The sequence below is a fragment of the Castor canadensis genome, chromosome 5, assembly GCF_047511655.1.
Source record: "Castor canadensis chromosome 5, mCasCan1.hap1v2, whole genome shotgun sequence".
Classification (NCBI taxonomy): Eukaryota; Metazoa; Chordata; class Mammalia; order Rodentia; family Castoridae; genus Castor; species Castor canadensis.
This window is the reverse complement of record NC_133390.1, coordinates 50847957-50862988: the sequence shown is the minus strand read 5'-3', so window position 1 is coordinate 50862988 and position 15032 is coordinate 50847957. Positions and strand designations below refer to the sequence as shown.

At 35.9% G+C, this 15032-nt stretch overlaps 1 protein-coding gene across 8 annotated transcripts in view; it reads left to right on the top strand.

Moving 5' to 3' along the window:
- Senp7 (SUMO specific peptidase 7) overlaps nucleotides 1-15032 on the top strand; it is a 118446-nt gene that overhangs the window by 56445 nt on the left and 46969 nt on the right. Inside the window, exon 2 of one of the 8 annotated variants that reach the window (XM_074073024.1) lies at nucleotides 5037-5170. The exons of the other annotated variants lie outside the window; for them this stretch is intronic. Coding sequence (XP_073929125.1) covers nucleotides 5106-5170 — 65 coding nt within the window. The 5' untranslated portion in view covers nucleotides 5037-5105. The remainder of the gene's footprint in view (nucleotides 1-5036; nucleotides 5171-15032) is intronic. 8 annotated transcript variants of the gene reach the window in all.

Here is a 15032-nt window from a genome sequence, read left to right as displayed (position 1 = left end):
TTTACATTAATCCTATACCAATTTTATACTAACCTTTATTAAGTCTTTAGTTTGAAAAATACTATGCCTATATCATCTCTTTTAGTATAGGCTTGAATTGCAGGTTGGGCAATTTGCTTAACTTTCTATGTCTTAGTTTATGTCATCTGTAAAATGAGTTAATAATAACTGGGTACGTTAGAGGAGTAAATGAAAAACATATCTGAAGTGCTATGTTGACTAACTGGTAACTCGCCATTTTCCCACCCCCTTGAACCCTGGCAACTGCCACTGTACTTTCTGTTTCTATGAATTTGACTATCCTGAGTATCTTATATGAGTGGAATCACAGTGCTTGTCTTTTTGTGCCGGGTTTATTTCTCCTAGAACTAGTGTCTCCAAAGCTCACCCAAGTTGTACCAGGTGTTAGATTGCCTTTACTTTTAAGATTAAATAACATTCCATTGTATATGCATATTAATATTTTGTTTGTCCATTCATCTGCTGATAGACACTTGGTTGCTTTCATTTCTTGGCAATTGAGAATAATAACCAGAGTAAACATGGGTGTACAAGTATTTGTTTCTTTGCTTTAAATTCTGTTAGGTAGGTTTCAAAAAAGTGGAATTGCTGAATCATATGGAAATTCTGCTTTTATTTTTTTGAAGAAATGTCATATTGTCTTATAGTTGTCTATAAATTTCTCTATCTCATCTAGTTTGTTGCCATACAGTTGTTCATAGTACTCTCTTGAAATCCTTTTTATTCCTGTAGCATCAGTAGTAATGTCTCCATTTTTTTTGATTTGAAAAAAATTTGAGTCTTCTTTTTTTTTTCTTAGTCCATCTAGCTAAAAGTCTTAGATACTTACTTCATGTTGTTCATTAAATTTCTTCATGTAGTCTCTCTGCTCATCTCTCTTTTATGTTGCTGGAACCTCCAAATGAGTTAGTTGGTCTGCTTTGATGCTGTCCTACAGGTCCCATGGGTTGTTTTTTTTTTAATTTAATTTTGTTTTTGTTCCTCAGACTTGACCATTTCAAATGTCTTCAAATTGCTTTTGAGTCCTTGTAATGAATTTTTATTTACAGTAAAATTATTGTCCCTTTTAGCTCCAGAGTTTCCTTTTTTCTGTCTCTCTTTTTATATTTCTATTTTGTTCATGTATCATTGTATTGACTTTCTCTAATTATTTTTCTTCTTTGAGAATCTTTAAGGCAAGTTGTTTTAAAGTCATTGTCTAGTAATTGTGCCGTATCACCTTTTAGGATTTTTTCTGTTGACTTTTTTTTTTCTCATTCAGGTCATACTTTTCTATTTTTTTGTATACCTTGAGATATTGAACAGTGTAATCTATAACGTAGTAAAGTGAGGAAATCAGATTTTTCTCCTTCCCCAGTGTTTGCTGGGATTTGTTACTTTTTTCTCTTTTTCTTTTTATTTCCTTTAAATAATTGTATGGTCTTTTTGTCAGTGATTATTAGCAACGTTATAAACTTAATTTCATCTTGATCATTTCTGGCCTGTACTGTTGGTTGAGCTCTTGAGTTCAAGATCAGCCTGGGCAACATAGTGAGATGCCCATCTCAAAAAAAGAAAATCCTTTTCAATATTTGAATGACAAAATGCTTATTGCCTACTGTGGCTCCCACAATTTGAATGCAGACTGTTCCACTAATGTGCGTTACTACCCGTCTTGAAACTAGGGGGTAGAGGGTGGGTGTCTAATTCTATTATAGGAGCTGAAATTGAGCCATATTAATAGCAATTTACTGCCCAAGCCTTCACTTGAAAGTTGCAAACCTCTAATAGACCCCAGAGTTCTCAAAGAGTTGTATTAGACACCTTCTGCTTGTATAATTGTTATATAGGTGTGAGGATTGTAGGTGCTTCCTATTCCACCATCTTCCTGATGTTTCTTGGTATATAGTGTATTATGTTTTACTATGTGGCTATCCCTGATGTATTCCTAGGTATTGGATTTTTTTTTTAATGCTTTTCTACGTGATATTTTAAAAATGTGTATGTTATTGAGTAGTTCTGAAAATGTGATAATTGCTATGTAACATGTTCTGTTATAATGAAATGCTATAATTTAATAGTTTTATTTTAAACTTTTCATGGTTAATTAGTACTATAATAATTTTATTTTAAATTTTGTATTAAGTTAATTAGTACCATAATGAACTGTTCCTTTAATAATAATTCAATGTGTGAAATTATTGGGTATAAAAATTTAAATTATTCTGTGGCTATTCTGAGTACCAAATTGCTTTTCTGATGATTTTTATCAGTGTGTCATACATCCTAAGTGGTAGCATTAACAACATTTGGTATTATCATAACTTTTATTTGCTGTTTTCTATGGTCCAAATATTTGGTGTCTCTCCAAAATGAAAGTGTTGACATCCTATACCCAAGGTGATGGTATTAGGAAGAGGTAGTGGGGCCTTTGAAAGTGATTAAGTACTGATGGAATAGTCTTCAGGAACGGGATTGGTGCCCTTATAAAAGAAGTGATTCCTTGTCCATTTTGCAGTGTGAGGTTATACTGGAAAGATGGCTGTCTGTGAACCCGGAAGTAGACTTTCAACAGATACTGAATCTGTAGGTGCCTTGATCTTGGGTTTGCCAGCCTACAGAACTGTGAGAAATAAACTTCTGTTGTTTATAAGCTACCCAATTTATGGCATTTTATAAAAGCAACCCGAATGAGCTAAGACATTATTTTTTGTAAGTGTAAAATGTTTTCATCTTTTTTTAACTTAAAACTCATTTATTATGTTTTCATTTTTTTATTGTACTGGGGGTACGTTGTGACATTTACAAAAGTTCTTACAATTTATCATAGTTGAATTCATCCCCTCCATCATTCTCCTTTATTCCCTCACCCCATTCTTAGAATAGTTTCAACAGGTCTCATTTTTTAATTTTCATACATGAATACATAATATTTTTAACATATTCACCCTCCTACACCCTTTTGTTATATTTTCCCCCCTCCCACCACTAGTGCCAATGCCTAGACAAGACCTGTTTTACCTTTCTGTTAAAAATGTTTTCATTTAAAAAAAAATATTATCTCTTTGAATATTAGCAAAGCTGAATCTGGTGGTTTTCTGCTTGTTTTTCCTTCATGAGAATTGGTCTCTTTGTCCTTTCCTCATTTACCTTATGAATCTTAATATTCCTGTAAATGTAAATAATTTACTCAGTAATTCAGTAATTCATTCACTAATACATATAATATTTCTAGCCAGTCTTTTCTTATCTGTTGATTTTTTTTTGTTGGGCTGGTACTTGAACTCAGGGGTTTTGTGCTTGCGCAGTTGCTTTACTGTTTGAGCCACACCTCCAGTTCTCTATTGATTTGTTTTGTTTTATTTTTTTTGCAGTACTGGGGTTTGAACTTAGGGCCTACACCTTGAGCCACTCCCCCAGCCCTTTTTTGTGATGGATTTTTCAAGATAGGGTCTTACAAACTATTTGCTTTGGCTGGCTTTAAACTGCAATCCTCCTGATCTCTGCCTCCTAAGTAGAGAGGCATGAGACACCGAGGCCTGGCCTCTGTTGATTTTTTAATAGACAGTTTTTTAGAGTCATTTTACATTCACAGCAAAATCGAATGGAAGGTACAGAGATTTCCTATGTTCCTCTACTCTGACCTGTGCACTGTCTTCCCTGTTATCAACATCCCAACACCAGAATGTACATTTGCTGCAATCACTGAGCTAATGTGGAAACCTCCTTGCCACCTAAAGCCCATAGTTTACCTTAAGCTCACTATTGGTTTTGAACATTTCTATGGGTTTATACAAATGTATAATGACATATCCACTACTATGGTTTGAATATGATTTGAATGTGTTTCTTATATACTTCAAGCTTGGTTGTTTGTGTGGCAATGTTGAGAGGTGTTGGAACCTTAAATAAGAGATAGAACCTACAGGAAGATGACTAGTCATTGGTTCACTGCCCTCTGTGATTCTGAGTTGTTTTTGAGAGAGTGGTTTGTTATAAAAGAGTTAACTTGGTCCCTGAATCCATCTCTGACTCCTTGTCTCACCATGTAATCTCTTTTGCATACACCTGTTTCCCTTTCAGTTAGTTTACTAAGATTGTATTGTAAAGATACGATCTTGTATCTTTAGCCTGCATACCTGTGAGCTAACTAAATCTCTTTACTTCATAAAATACTCAGCTTCAGGTATTATAGCAAAACAAAATGGATTAAGACATCCAGCATTATAGTATCATAAGAGTTTTAAATTTTTTTAGACATGGTCTCACTAGACCAAGCTGGATTTAAACTCTATGTAGCCTAACTGCCCTTGAGTTCATGATCCTCCTGCCTCATCCCCTCAACTGCTGGGATTACAGATGTGTGCCACCATGTCCAGCAAATAGAGAGTATTTTTTACTGCTTAAAGAATCCTTCTCTTCCTGTTCATCGCCCCGCAGTCTATGCTAACCTATGATCCCTGTACTGTCTTGATAGGTTTTCCTTTTCCAGAATGTCATGTAGTTGGGATCTTAAAGTATATAGACTTTTTAGATTATACTTATTCTTTTATTTGGTTATATATTTAAGTTTCCTCTATGTCTTATTTATTTATTTGTTTTATTTCTGCATATGTGCATACATTGTTTGTGTCATTTCTTCACCCCCCACCCCTTGTACCCCCATCCCCCTTGTTTCCGGGCAGAACCTGTTCTGCCCTCCTCTCCAGTTTTGTTGAAGACATAACAATAATAAGAAAGACATGGCATTTTTGCTAGTTTGACATAAGGATAGCGAAAAGAGAGATTCCTACCATTGCTTCCATGCACATGTGTATAACACCTGAATTGATTCATCTCTACCAGACCTCTTCATACTTCCTGGTCACCTTCCCATAGTGACCTCTGTCATTTTAAGGTTACTCTGTTAACTCCTCTACAGTGGACACATCAAACACTTTCAAGGTTTGGGTTTCCTTCCTTTCCCTATTCCTCATGTATGTGTTCTCCCCTTAGTGTGTGACCCATGTCCAATAATATTACTTCATTTGTTTTAGGTCTAAAGTCCACAAGTGAGGGAGAACATACAATTTTTGGCCTTCTGAGCCTGGCTAACTTCGCTTAAGATGATATTCTTCAGTTCCATCCATTTACTTGCGAATGACAAGATTTCATTCTTCTTCATGGCTGAGTAAAATTTCATTGTGTATAAATACCACATTTTTTTAACCTTTGATTTCTTTCTTTCTTTATTTTTTAATTTTTATTTTATTCATATGTGCATACAATGCTTGGGTCATTCTCCCCACCCCCTGCCCCCTTACCCCTTGCTACCTGGCAGAAACTATTTTGCCCTTATCTCTAATTTTGTTGAAGAGAGAGTATAAGCAGTAATAGGAAGGACCAAGGGTTTTTGCTAGTTGAGATAAGGATAGCTATATAGGGAGTTGACGCGCATTGATTTCCTGTGTATGTGTGTTACCTTCTAAGTTAATTCTTCTCAAACTAACCTTTTCTCTAGTTCTTGGTTCCCTTCTCCTTTTGGCCTCAGTTGCTTTAAAATATCTGCTTTAGTTTCTCTGAGTTGAGGGCAACAAATGCTATCTAGTTTTTTAGGTGTCTTACCTATCCTCATACCTCCCTTGTGTGCTCTCGCTTCATCATGAGTACCACATTTTCTTAATCCATTTGTCAGTAGTGGAGCATCTTGGCTGTTTCCATAACTTGGTTATTGTGAATAGCACTGCAATAAACATGGGTGTGCAGGTGCCTGTGGAGTAGCCTGAGTCGCATTTCTTTGGGTATATCCCTAGGAGTTGGATTACTGGATCATATGGCAGATCTATGTTTAAGTTTTAAGAAGCCTCCATATTGTTTTCCAGAGTGGTTGGACTAGCTTGCATTCCCAGCAGCAGAGTATGAGGGTTTCTTTTTCCCCACATCTTCGCCAACATTTGTTGTTGTTGGTGTTTTTGATGACAGCTATTCTAATAGGGGTGAGATGGAATCTTAGTGTAGTTTTGATTTGCATTTCATTTGTGGCCAGCAATGGTGAACATTTTTTCATGTGTTTTTGGCCATTTGGATCTGTTCTTTTGAAAAAGTTTTGTTTAGTTTAGTTGCCCATTTTGTTATTGGTTCATTGATTTTGTGGGGGTTTAGTTTTTGAGTTCCCTGTATATTCTGGTTATCAGTCCTTTGTCTGATGTATAGCTGGCAAATATTTTCTCACACTCTGTGGGTGGTCTCTTCAGTTTAGAGACCATTTCTTCTGTTTTTAGTTTTATGAAGTCCCATTTGTCTATACTTGCTCTTAGTTGCTGAGCTGCTGGGGTTCTATTGAGGAAGTCCTTGCCTATACCTATTACTTCCAGAGTGTTTCCTGCTCTTAAGGTCCTTGATCCATTTTGAGTTCATACTAGTACAGGGTGATAAACGTGGATCTACTTTCAGATTTTTGCAGACAGATAACCACTTTTCCCAACAACATTTGTTGAAGAGGCTGTCTTTTCTCCATTGTATGTTTTTAGCACCTTTGTCAAAAATGTGGTGGGCATAGTTGTGTGGATTCATATCCTGGTCCTCTATTCTGTTCCACTGGTCTTCATATCTGTTTTTGTGCCAGTACCATAATGTTTTTGTTGCTATTGCTCTGTAATATAGTTTGAAATTAGGTATTCTGATACCTGCAGTATTGCTCTTTTTGCTGCTGAGTATTGCCTTGGCTATTTACAGTCTTTTATGTTTCCAAATGAATTTTAGGGTTGATTTTTCAATCTCTGTGATGAATGTCATTGTGATTTTGATGGGAATTGCGTTAAAAATGTAGATTGCTTTTGGCAGTATAATCATTTTTTCTATGTTGATTCTACCAATCCATGAGCACGGGAGATCTTTCCATCTTCTGTAGTCTTCCTCAACCTCTTTCTTTGAAGGTTTGTAGTTCCCCTCATAGAGGTCATTCACATCCTTTGTAAAGTTACTCCTAGATATTTGATTTTTTTGGGGGGGCTATTGTAAATGAAATTGTTTCCATATGTTCTTTCTCAGTTTGTTTTATTGGTGTATAGAAAATAAGTTGAGTTCCTCAGTTTTTCCTTTAATTTCTATTTCATCTTCAAGTTCTGAAATTCTGTCTTCTGCTTGTTTTAGTCTGCTGGAGTGGCCTTCCATTGTTTTTTGTATTTCTGTTTCATTTTTTTTCCTGTGGTTTTCCCTATCATTGGTCACTTCCTCTTTAATCTTGTCAATTTTCATCCTTCATTCACTTATCTCTCTGTTGATGGTGTTCTTTGTTTCACTTTGATAATTATTAAGGGCTCCCATGAGTCCATTTATTTGGTTTTGTGTCTTCTCATATTCTTTATTTTTATTGGTTTCAAATTTCTTGAGTGCCTCCTGTACGTTTTGGTTGACCTTGTCTAGTAACATCTCCATGAAATTCTCAGTGATTTCTTGCAGGATTTCTTCTTTCAGGGTGTTCTTGTGGACTTTGTTGGGTTCCTTGGGATAGTCTGTCTTTGTTTTGTTGGTGTCTGAAACTGGGTATCCATTTTATTCATTTCTGTCTGAATCCTGTACTAATTTTTTATTTTTGGAGGGAGATTGGTTTCCATCCCTTTTTTGTCTTCCCATCATTCCACTTGGTGCTGTTTCTGTCCCTGGTCTGTGTATAATTTAGTATTAGAGTTTGTGTGGAGAGCAGCTTCTTGCTTCTCCCCCGTTCTCTGGTGCGCTGAAAGCACCCCGCCCTCTCTGCTGAGTGTCCTCTTCAGTTCCTTATATGTTATTCAGTTTTTTTATTTGTGGAGTGGGGGGGAGGGTCAGTTTGTCCAGGGGCTATGCTGGTTTATCCCAGGGGTGGCTGTGGGAGTACTTCATGGCGCTTATTTGCTCACCTGTTGGTCTGTGTCTCCCAAGCAGGTTTGAAGCCAGTGTCTGGCGGCAAGGGAGCCCTCCGGTTTCTCAGTGTAACGTGGTGTGGAGAAGCTTTGTGCCAGCTGGGGCTTGGAGTGTCAGAGTTTTGCTTATTTTTGGTGCCTTTTTTCCTGCCAAGTGTGGCTCCAGCTTCTCAGCAAGATATTTGATTTATGGATCTCACGCTGTCTGCTTCCTTCCCTCTAGTTGTCCTTTTGGATCTCCTAGAAACAATTTAAAAGGAGAAGAATTTACTTTTGCTTACATTTTGAGAGGTTTTAGTTCAAGGTCAGCTAGCTCCATTGCATTGGGCATGAGGGGAAGTAAAATATCATGGTGTTGAGAGCATGTTTTAGAAAGACTGCTCACCTCATGGTAGCAAGGTAGTAAAGAGTGAGACAGGAAGGGGCCAGTTACAAGATAAATACTTCTAGGGCATTCCCTCTCCCTCCTCCCTCCCCTGTGACCCAGTTTCCTCTAGCTAGGCCTTACTTCCTAGTTTCTGTCACATTCCAATACTATTATATTATAAACCCATTAATGAGTTAATCCATCAATTGGATCAAAGCTCTCAATGTTGCAGGAAACAGCGAAGGAAACAAAGTCACTGAGACCACTTTGCAGGAAGCAGGAATTTTTGTTATGCTAGCGGACTCTGGGGAGATAATTTCTCAAAGCCCACAGCCCCAGTCAGAGTCAGGAGATGAGTTATATACCCCTCAGGTGGTTTATGTAACTAGGGGGTTTTTGCAGTAGATGGTTCACAGGTGGTCAGAGAAATAAGCTGGTACAGAGTTTCCCCTCTACCCCACTACAGACTGTGGTCACAGTTACAGGAAACCTTACAGGGCCTAGCTGGAGGTCTGTGACACTTTTGAGCCTGCAGAAAGCTGCTTGTTGCCCAAGGGTAGGAAATCCAAAGCATATTCTAGACACATAGTAAATTGCAGAAAAATAGCCATGTTGGCTCCAACATCATGATCTAATCACCTGCCAATAATGGGAGCCACAAGCTGGGGTCCAAAACTTCAATACATGAACCTTTTGGGGGACACTTCATATCTAAACCATAAATCGACTATGGACTCAGTGTACTCCCTTTCAAAATTCTAATACTGTTCTTTACAGAAATAGTAAAAACAATCCAAAAATTTGTAAGGAACCATAAAAGACCCTCAAACTGCCAAAATAATTTTGACCAAAAAGAACAAAGTTGGGGACATCACATTTCTGGAATTCAATATATATTATAAGCTAAAGTAATAAAAACATTATGACATTAGAATGTCAACAGACACTTCAACTATTGGAAAAGGATGTAGAGACCAGAACTAAACCCACAAATCTACAGTCAATTGATTTTCACAGGTGCCAAAAACATACAAAGGGGAGAATATAGTGTCTTTAATAAATGGTTTTGAGAAAACTGGATATCACATAAAAAAGAATGAATATGGACTCTTTACCTCCCCCAATAAAAAAATGAAATTAAAATGGTGAAATACTTAAATGTAATGCCTAAAACTGTGAAACTACTAGAAGAAAACACAAAAAAATCTCCATGGTATTTATCTGGACAGAGATTTCTTGGCTATGATTCCAGCGGTACATGCAATGAAGGCAAAAATAGAAAGTGAGATAACTTTAAGCTAAAGTTTTTCTGCACAGCCAAGAAAACAATAGAACAGATAAGTCATGGATTGGGAGAAAATATTCTTGATACCATACTGAATAGAAATGGCAAGAGTGGGCAGTTTTGCCTTGTTCTAGATCTAGATTTCACTTTGGAGTTGGCTTGTCACATATGGCCTTAGAAGTTTTCTTTCTTTTTTTCTTTTTTATTTTATTAAACATACTTTTTTTGGCAGTACGGGGTTTGAACTCAGGCTTTGTGTTTTCTAGGCAGGTGCTCTTCTGTTTGAGCCACTTTACCAGCCTTTATTTATTTATTTATTTATTTTTATTTCAGTAGGTGGAAATTCCAGTGTAATATTGAAAAGCAGTGATGTGAGGGGACATTTGGCCTTGCTACTTATTTTAGTTGGAAAAACCCTATTTTATCACTATTATGATGTTAGCTGTAGGTTTTCTTTTTAAACTTTTTTTACTCTGTTTTATAGTTCCATAGTACCCCCACGTTCTTTATTGTTTTGTTTGGTGTTGGGAATGGAACCCAGGGCTTTGTGCATGCGCTCTCTAACATAGCTATGTACTCAGTCCCCCCTCCTCCCCTTTTTTTTTTGAGACAGGGTGTTATTTTGCAGCCCAGACTGGCCTAGAACTCAACCTCCCAAGTTTGGCTCAAATCAGCTTTTTTATTTTAGTAATTTTTACAGTTTTATTTATTTATTTGTTGGTGGTACTGGGGTTTGGACTCAGGGCCTCATACTTGCTAGGCAGGCACTTTGTCACTTGTGCCACTCTGCCAGCCTGTTTTGTGTTGGCTGTTTTCAAGATAGAGTCTTGAGAACTATTTGCTCTGGCTGGTTTTGAACTGTGATTCTCCTGATCTCTTCCTCCCAACTAGCACGAATTACATGTGTGAACCACTGGCCCTTGGCAATTGTAGGTTTTTAATAGGTATCATTTATCAAGTTGAGGATGCTCCCTTGAATTAATAGTTTGCAGCAAGATTTTTTGTTTTTGTTTTTTGTGGTACTGGGGTTTGAACTCAAAGCGTTGCACTTGCTAGACAAATGCTCTACCACTTGGGTAACACCTCCAGCCCTTTTTTGCCTTGGTTGTATTTGAGCTAGGATCTCTCATTTATGGCCAGGTCAACCTGTACCATGTGTGCTTTTTGTGTAGCTAGGATGACAGGTATGCACACAATACTCAGTTTTTTTATTGGTTGAGATGGGGTCTGTAGCTTTTTGCCTGGGCTGCCTCAAACCATGGTCCTCCTGTTCTCTGTCCATTATATGTTAGCCACCCCACCTGGCTATTTGCTGCAAGTTTTTATCTTGAATGGATATTGAATTTTTTTCAAATGATTTTTCTACATCTGTTGACGTGATCATGTGATTTTTTTTTTCTTTAGTTTCTATGTGATTATGTTAAATGACTTTCAAATGTTGAACCAGCCTTTCAAACCTGGGATAAATCCCACTTGGTCATGGAGAATAGTTTTTTTTATACCCTGTTGGACTCTTAAACTGGCTTTTTGCTGAAAATTTTTTCCTTCCATTCTCCATTTTTTCAGGTGAAATTTAACTTTTTTTTCAATATGTATTGTGCTAGAAAAAGAAGGACTAATATGCCATTTTGTTTCTTGTCTCAGGAGAAACACAAATATCTGAGCATTTAATCTTTTCATCATTTAAATCACATTCTGTCTTTATAGTTCCTTTAGTGACAAATTTACTAGGAAGAAAAATAATTTGATTTCTCTTTAGGCTTTCATCTTCGAGAAACAAATTTTGGTGGTATAGTATTACTTAGATGCTCTTACTCTTCAGGGTTGTTTTTCTCTTTTTAAAATTAGCATACATTAGAGTGTGTATAGTAATGGGTTTCATTACTACATTTCCATGTAAGCATATATAATGTACTTTGATCATGTTCATAGCCTCTATTACTCTTTCTTACCATTTTCTCCAGCCTCCCCTTTTCCCATTCCCTTCCAGTGCCTTAGTGGTCCCCCTTTTACTTTCATGACTTTGGATTCTTTTTTCCTCCTGGCCTCTACACATGAAAGAAAACATGCAATGCTTGTCTTGTGGTACTGGCCTATTGTACTTACTATGATAACCTCCAGATTCATCTGTTTTCAGCAGATGATATAATTTCATTCTTTTTAATGACTGAGCAAGAGTTCATTGTAGTATAATCTGATACTTCCAACAATGGTGTTTTTGCGCAGAATTATTTTAGATATTTGGGGTTTTATGTTTCCATGTGAATTTTAGGATTGTTTTTTCTATTTCTGTGAAGCGTCATAGAAATTTTGATGGGAATTTACTGAATTTGTATATTGTTTTTGGTAATATGGTCCTTTTAACAATATTTATTCTGACTCATGAGCTTACGAGGTCTTTCCAGCTTTTAGGGTCTTCTCCACTTTGTTCAGTGTTTTATAGTTTTCATTATAAAGTTCTTTAACATCATTGGTTAAGTTTATACCTATGTGGGTTTTTTTTTTTTTTTGAGGCAATTTTGAATGGGATTGCTTTCCTTATTTTTCATCAAGTTTGTGATTGTTGGCTAGAAAAGCTACTGATTTTTGTATCTTTATTTATTATTATTTTTTTTTTATCCTGCAACTTTCCTGAAAGTGTTTGTCAGGTCGAAGAGTTTTTTTAGTGGAGACTTTAGGTCTTTTAAGTCCAGGGTCATATCATCTGCAAACAAGGATAGTTTGACTTCTTCCTTTCCTATTTTTTATTAGCATATATTAATTGTACAAAGTGAGGGGTTTCATTGTAGTATTTCCATACATGCATATTATGTACTTTGATCACATTTACTTCTTCTGTTACTCTTTCTTATCCTTGTTCGTCCAATTTCCCCCTTTTTACATTTCTTACAAAATTTTTATATGGATTTCATTATGACCTTTTCACACAACATACTGCACTCCAATCATATTGTCCTTCTTCTCTTTTCCCCTTCGTGTCTCCCTTTGTTTGTGGGACCACACAAATAGTCCCACCTTTATGTTCATATCCTTTTTTTTTTTTTTTTTTGGCAGTGGTATTTGGGATTGAATTTAGGGCCTTGAGCTTGCTAGGCATGTGCTCTACCACTTGAGTATTGCCAACAGCCCTTTTTGCTTTAGTTATTTTTTGAATAAGGTTGCACTTTTATGCTGGAGTGGGCCAGAACTGCTATGACAGGTACATGCCACCATGCCCAGATTTTTATTGGTTGAGATGGAGTCTTTTTAAACTGTTTGCTCAGACTAGCTTCAAACTGTGATCCTCCTAATCTCCTTCTCCTGTGCATCTAGGACTACAGGCATTAGTCACTGAGCAAAGCTGTAGATTAGGCATCTGAGAGAAAACATAAGGTATTTGTCTTTTTAAGTCTGACTTACTTAATGTAACATGATGATCTCCATTTCTATCCATTTTTTTTGCCCATGACATAATTTTGTTTTTTATGGCTGAATAATATTCCATTGTGTATATATATACATTTATTTTATCCATTCATCTGTTGATGTGCACACAGTTGATTTTATAACTTTGCTATTCTGAATAGTACTGCAATAAACATGGGTATGCAAGTATCTCTATTGTATCCTGACATATTTTCCTTTAGGTAGATGTCCATGAGTGGTGTGGCAGGCTCATATGATAGTTCTAATTTTAGTTTTTTGAGGAACTTTCATTCTGATTTCCATAATGGCTGTACTTTTCCTACCAGCAGTGTACAAGGGTTCCTTTTCCCCCACATCCTCACCAACATTCGTTGTTTCTTATTTTCTTGGTGATAGCCATTCTGACTAGGATGATATAGAATCTCAGTGTTGCTTTGATTTGCATTCCTTTATGAGGAATTATGAGGATATTGAACATGTCTTAAAATGTTTATTGGTCATTGGTACTTCTTTGAGAACTGATTATTTGTTCTTTTGGTGTTAAATTTTGAGGCTATTGTAAATGGATTGTTTTCCTGATTTCTTTTTCAGATTGTTCATTATTGGTTTATAGAAAAGGTACTGATTTTTTTTTTGTGGTACTGAGTTTTGTTGAGAAATCTATCATTCATATTCTTTCCTTGTTCTGTACACTTAATATTTAAGTATAATATGATGTAGATAGTTTCTTTTCTGGTCTTGGCTGTTAGGTGTTCTTAAAGCCTCTTCTACTTGGATGGTACTTTCCCTAGTTTTGGGAAATGTTTCTATTATTATTTTATTAAATATGTTTTCTATGTCTTTAGCTTGTATCTTTTCTCATTCTTCTATGCCAATGATTTATAGGTATGATATTTTTATGGCATCCCAGAGACCTTATATATTTTGTTTGTACTTTTCTTTATTATTATTTGAATGTTCTACTTTGTCTACTTTGTCTTCAAGCTCTGATTTTCTGTTTTCTATTTGATATAGTCTTGTTGATGAGAATTTCAACTGCGAGTATATTTTTGTGAAATTGGGTTTGAACTCAGGGCCTTGCACTTGCTAGGCAAATGCTGTATCACTTGATACCTTTAATTAAGGCCACCTCCTGCCTTTAATTATTATTATTATTTTTTTTTTTGGCAGCACTTGGGTTTGAACTTAGGGCATCACACTTGCTAGGCAAGCACTCTTACCAATTGAGCCACTCTGCCAGCCCCTTAACTGAGGTTTATATTTGACTTATTGAGCTTTTCATCTTCAGAATTTCAATTTGATTTTTCCAAGGTTTTATTTCTTTATTGAATTCCTCTTTTATTTTCTGAATTTTCTTCCTTGTTTCATTCAGCCTTTTATTTGTAAAGTCTTTGAATTCATGCAGGTGTTTATTCATGGCCTCTTTGATTTTGTTAGAATCAGTCTTTGCAATTCTTTGGAGTTTCATTGATTACACTATCATTAAAATCCATTGTGTAATTGTTGATTTTTGGAACCATGTTGCCTTTTTTTTTTTTTCAGATTTATGTTTCTGTGTCTGCGATTTATATATATGGAGCCAATTCTTTGGGTAGAAAAATAACAACAATAATAATGATAAGGTCCAGCAAAAAGCAGTTGAAAAGAATGTCAATAAAGGATAATGGTAGAATAAGGAATAGAGAAAGAAGGAAAATGAGAGAAAAAAACTGATATAATTGAGGACGGAAAAAGAGAATGAAAATGGAGATGGGAGACAGGAAAGTGATGAAGAGGTGGTTAAAAATTATTAAAATCTGCTTGCTGTGGCTCACATTTATATTCTTGCCCCTTAGGGCTGAGGCAGTCCTGGACAATTTGGGCTTTATTATCAGAGCCTATCTTAAGGATAATTTAAAAACAAAAACAAATATTACCCTTGAACCAGGCAAATGAGGTCAAAGCAACTAGATATTAAGTGAAGTAATATTTGAGAATTTAAAGCAAAATAGAGAAAAAATGGAAGTCATATGAAAATAGAATACAAATTTATATGTGAAATTAAAACCAGTTGGTCTGGTTTAAAAATTCTATGTAAGTAATAATAAAATAAAAA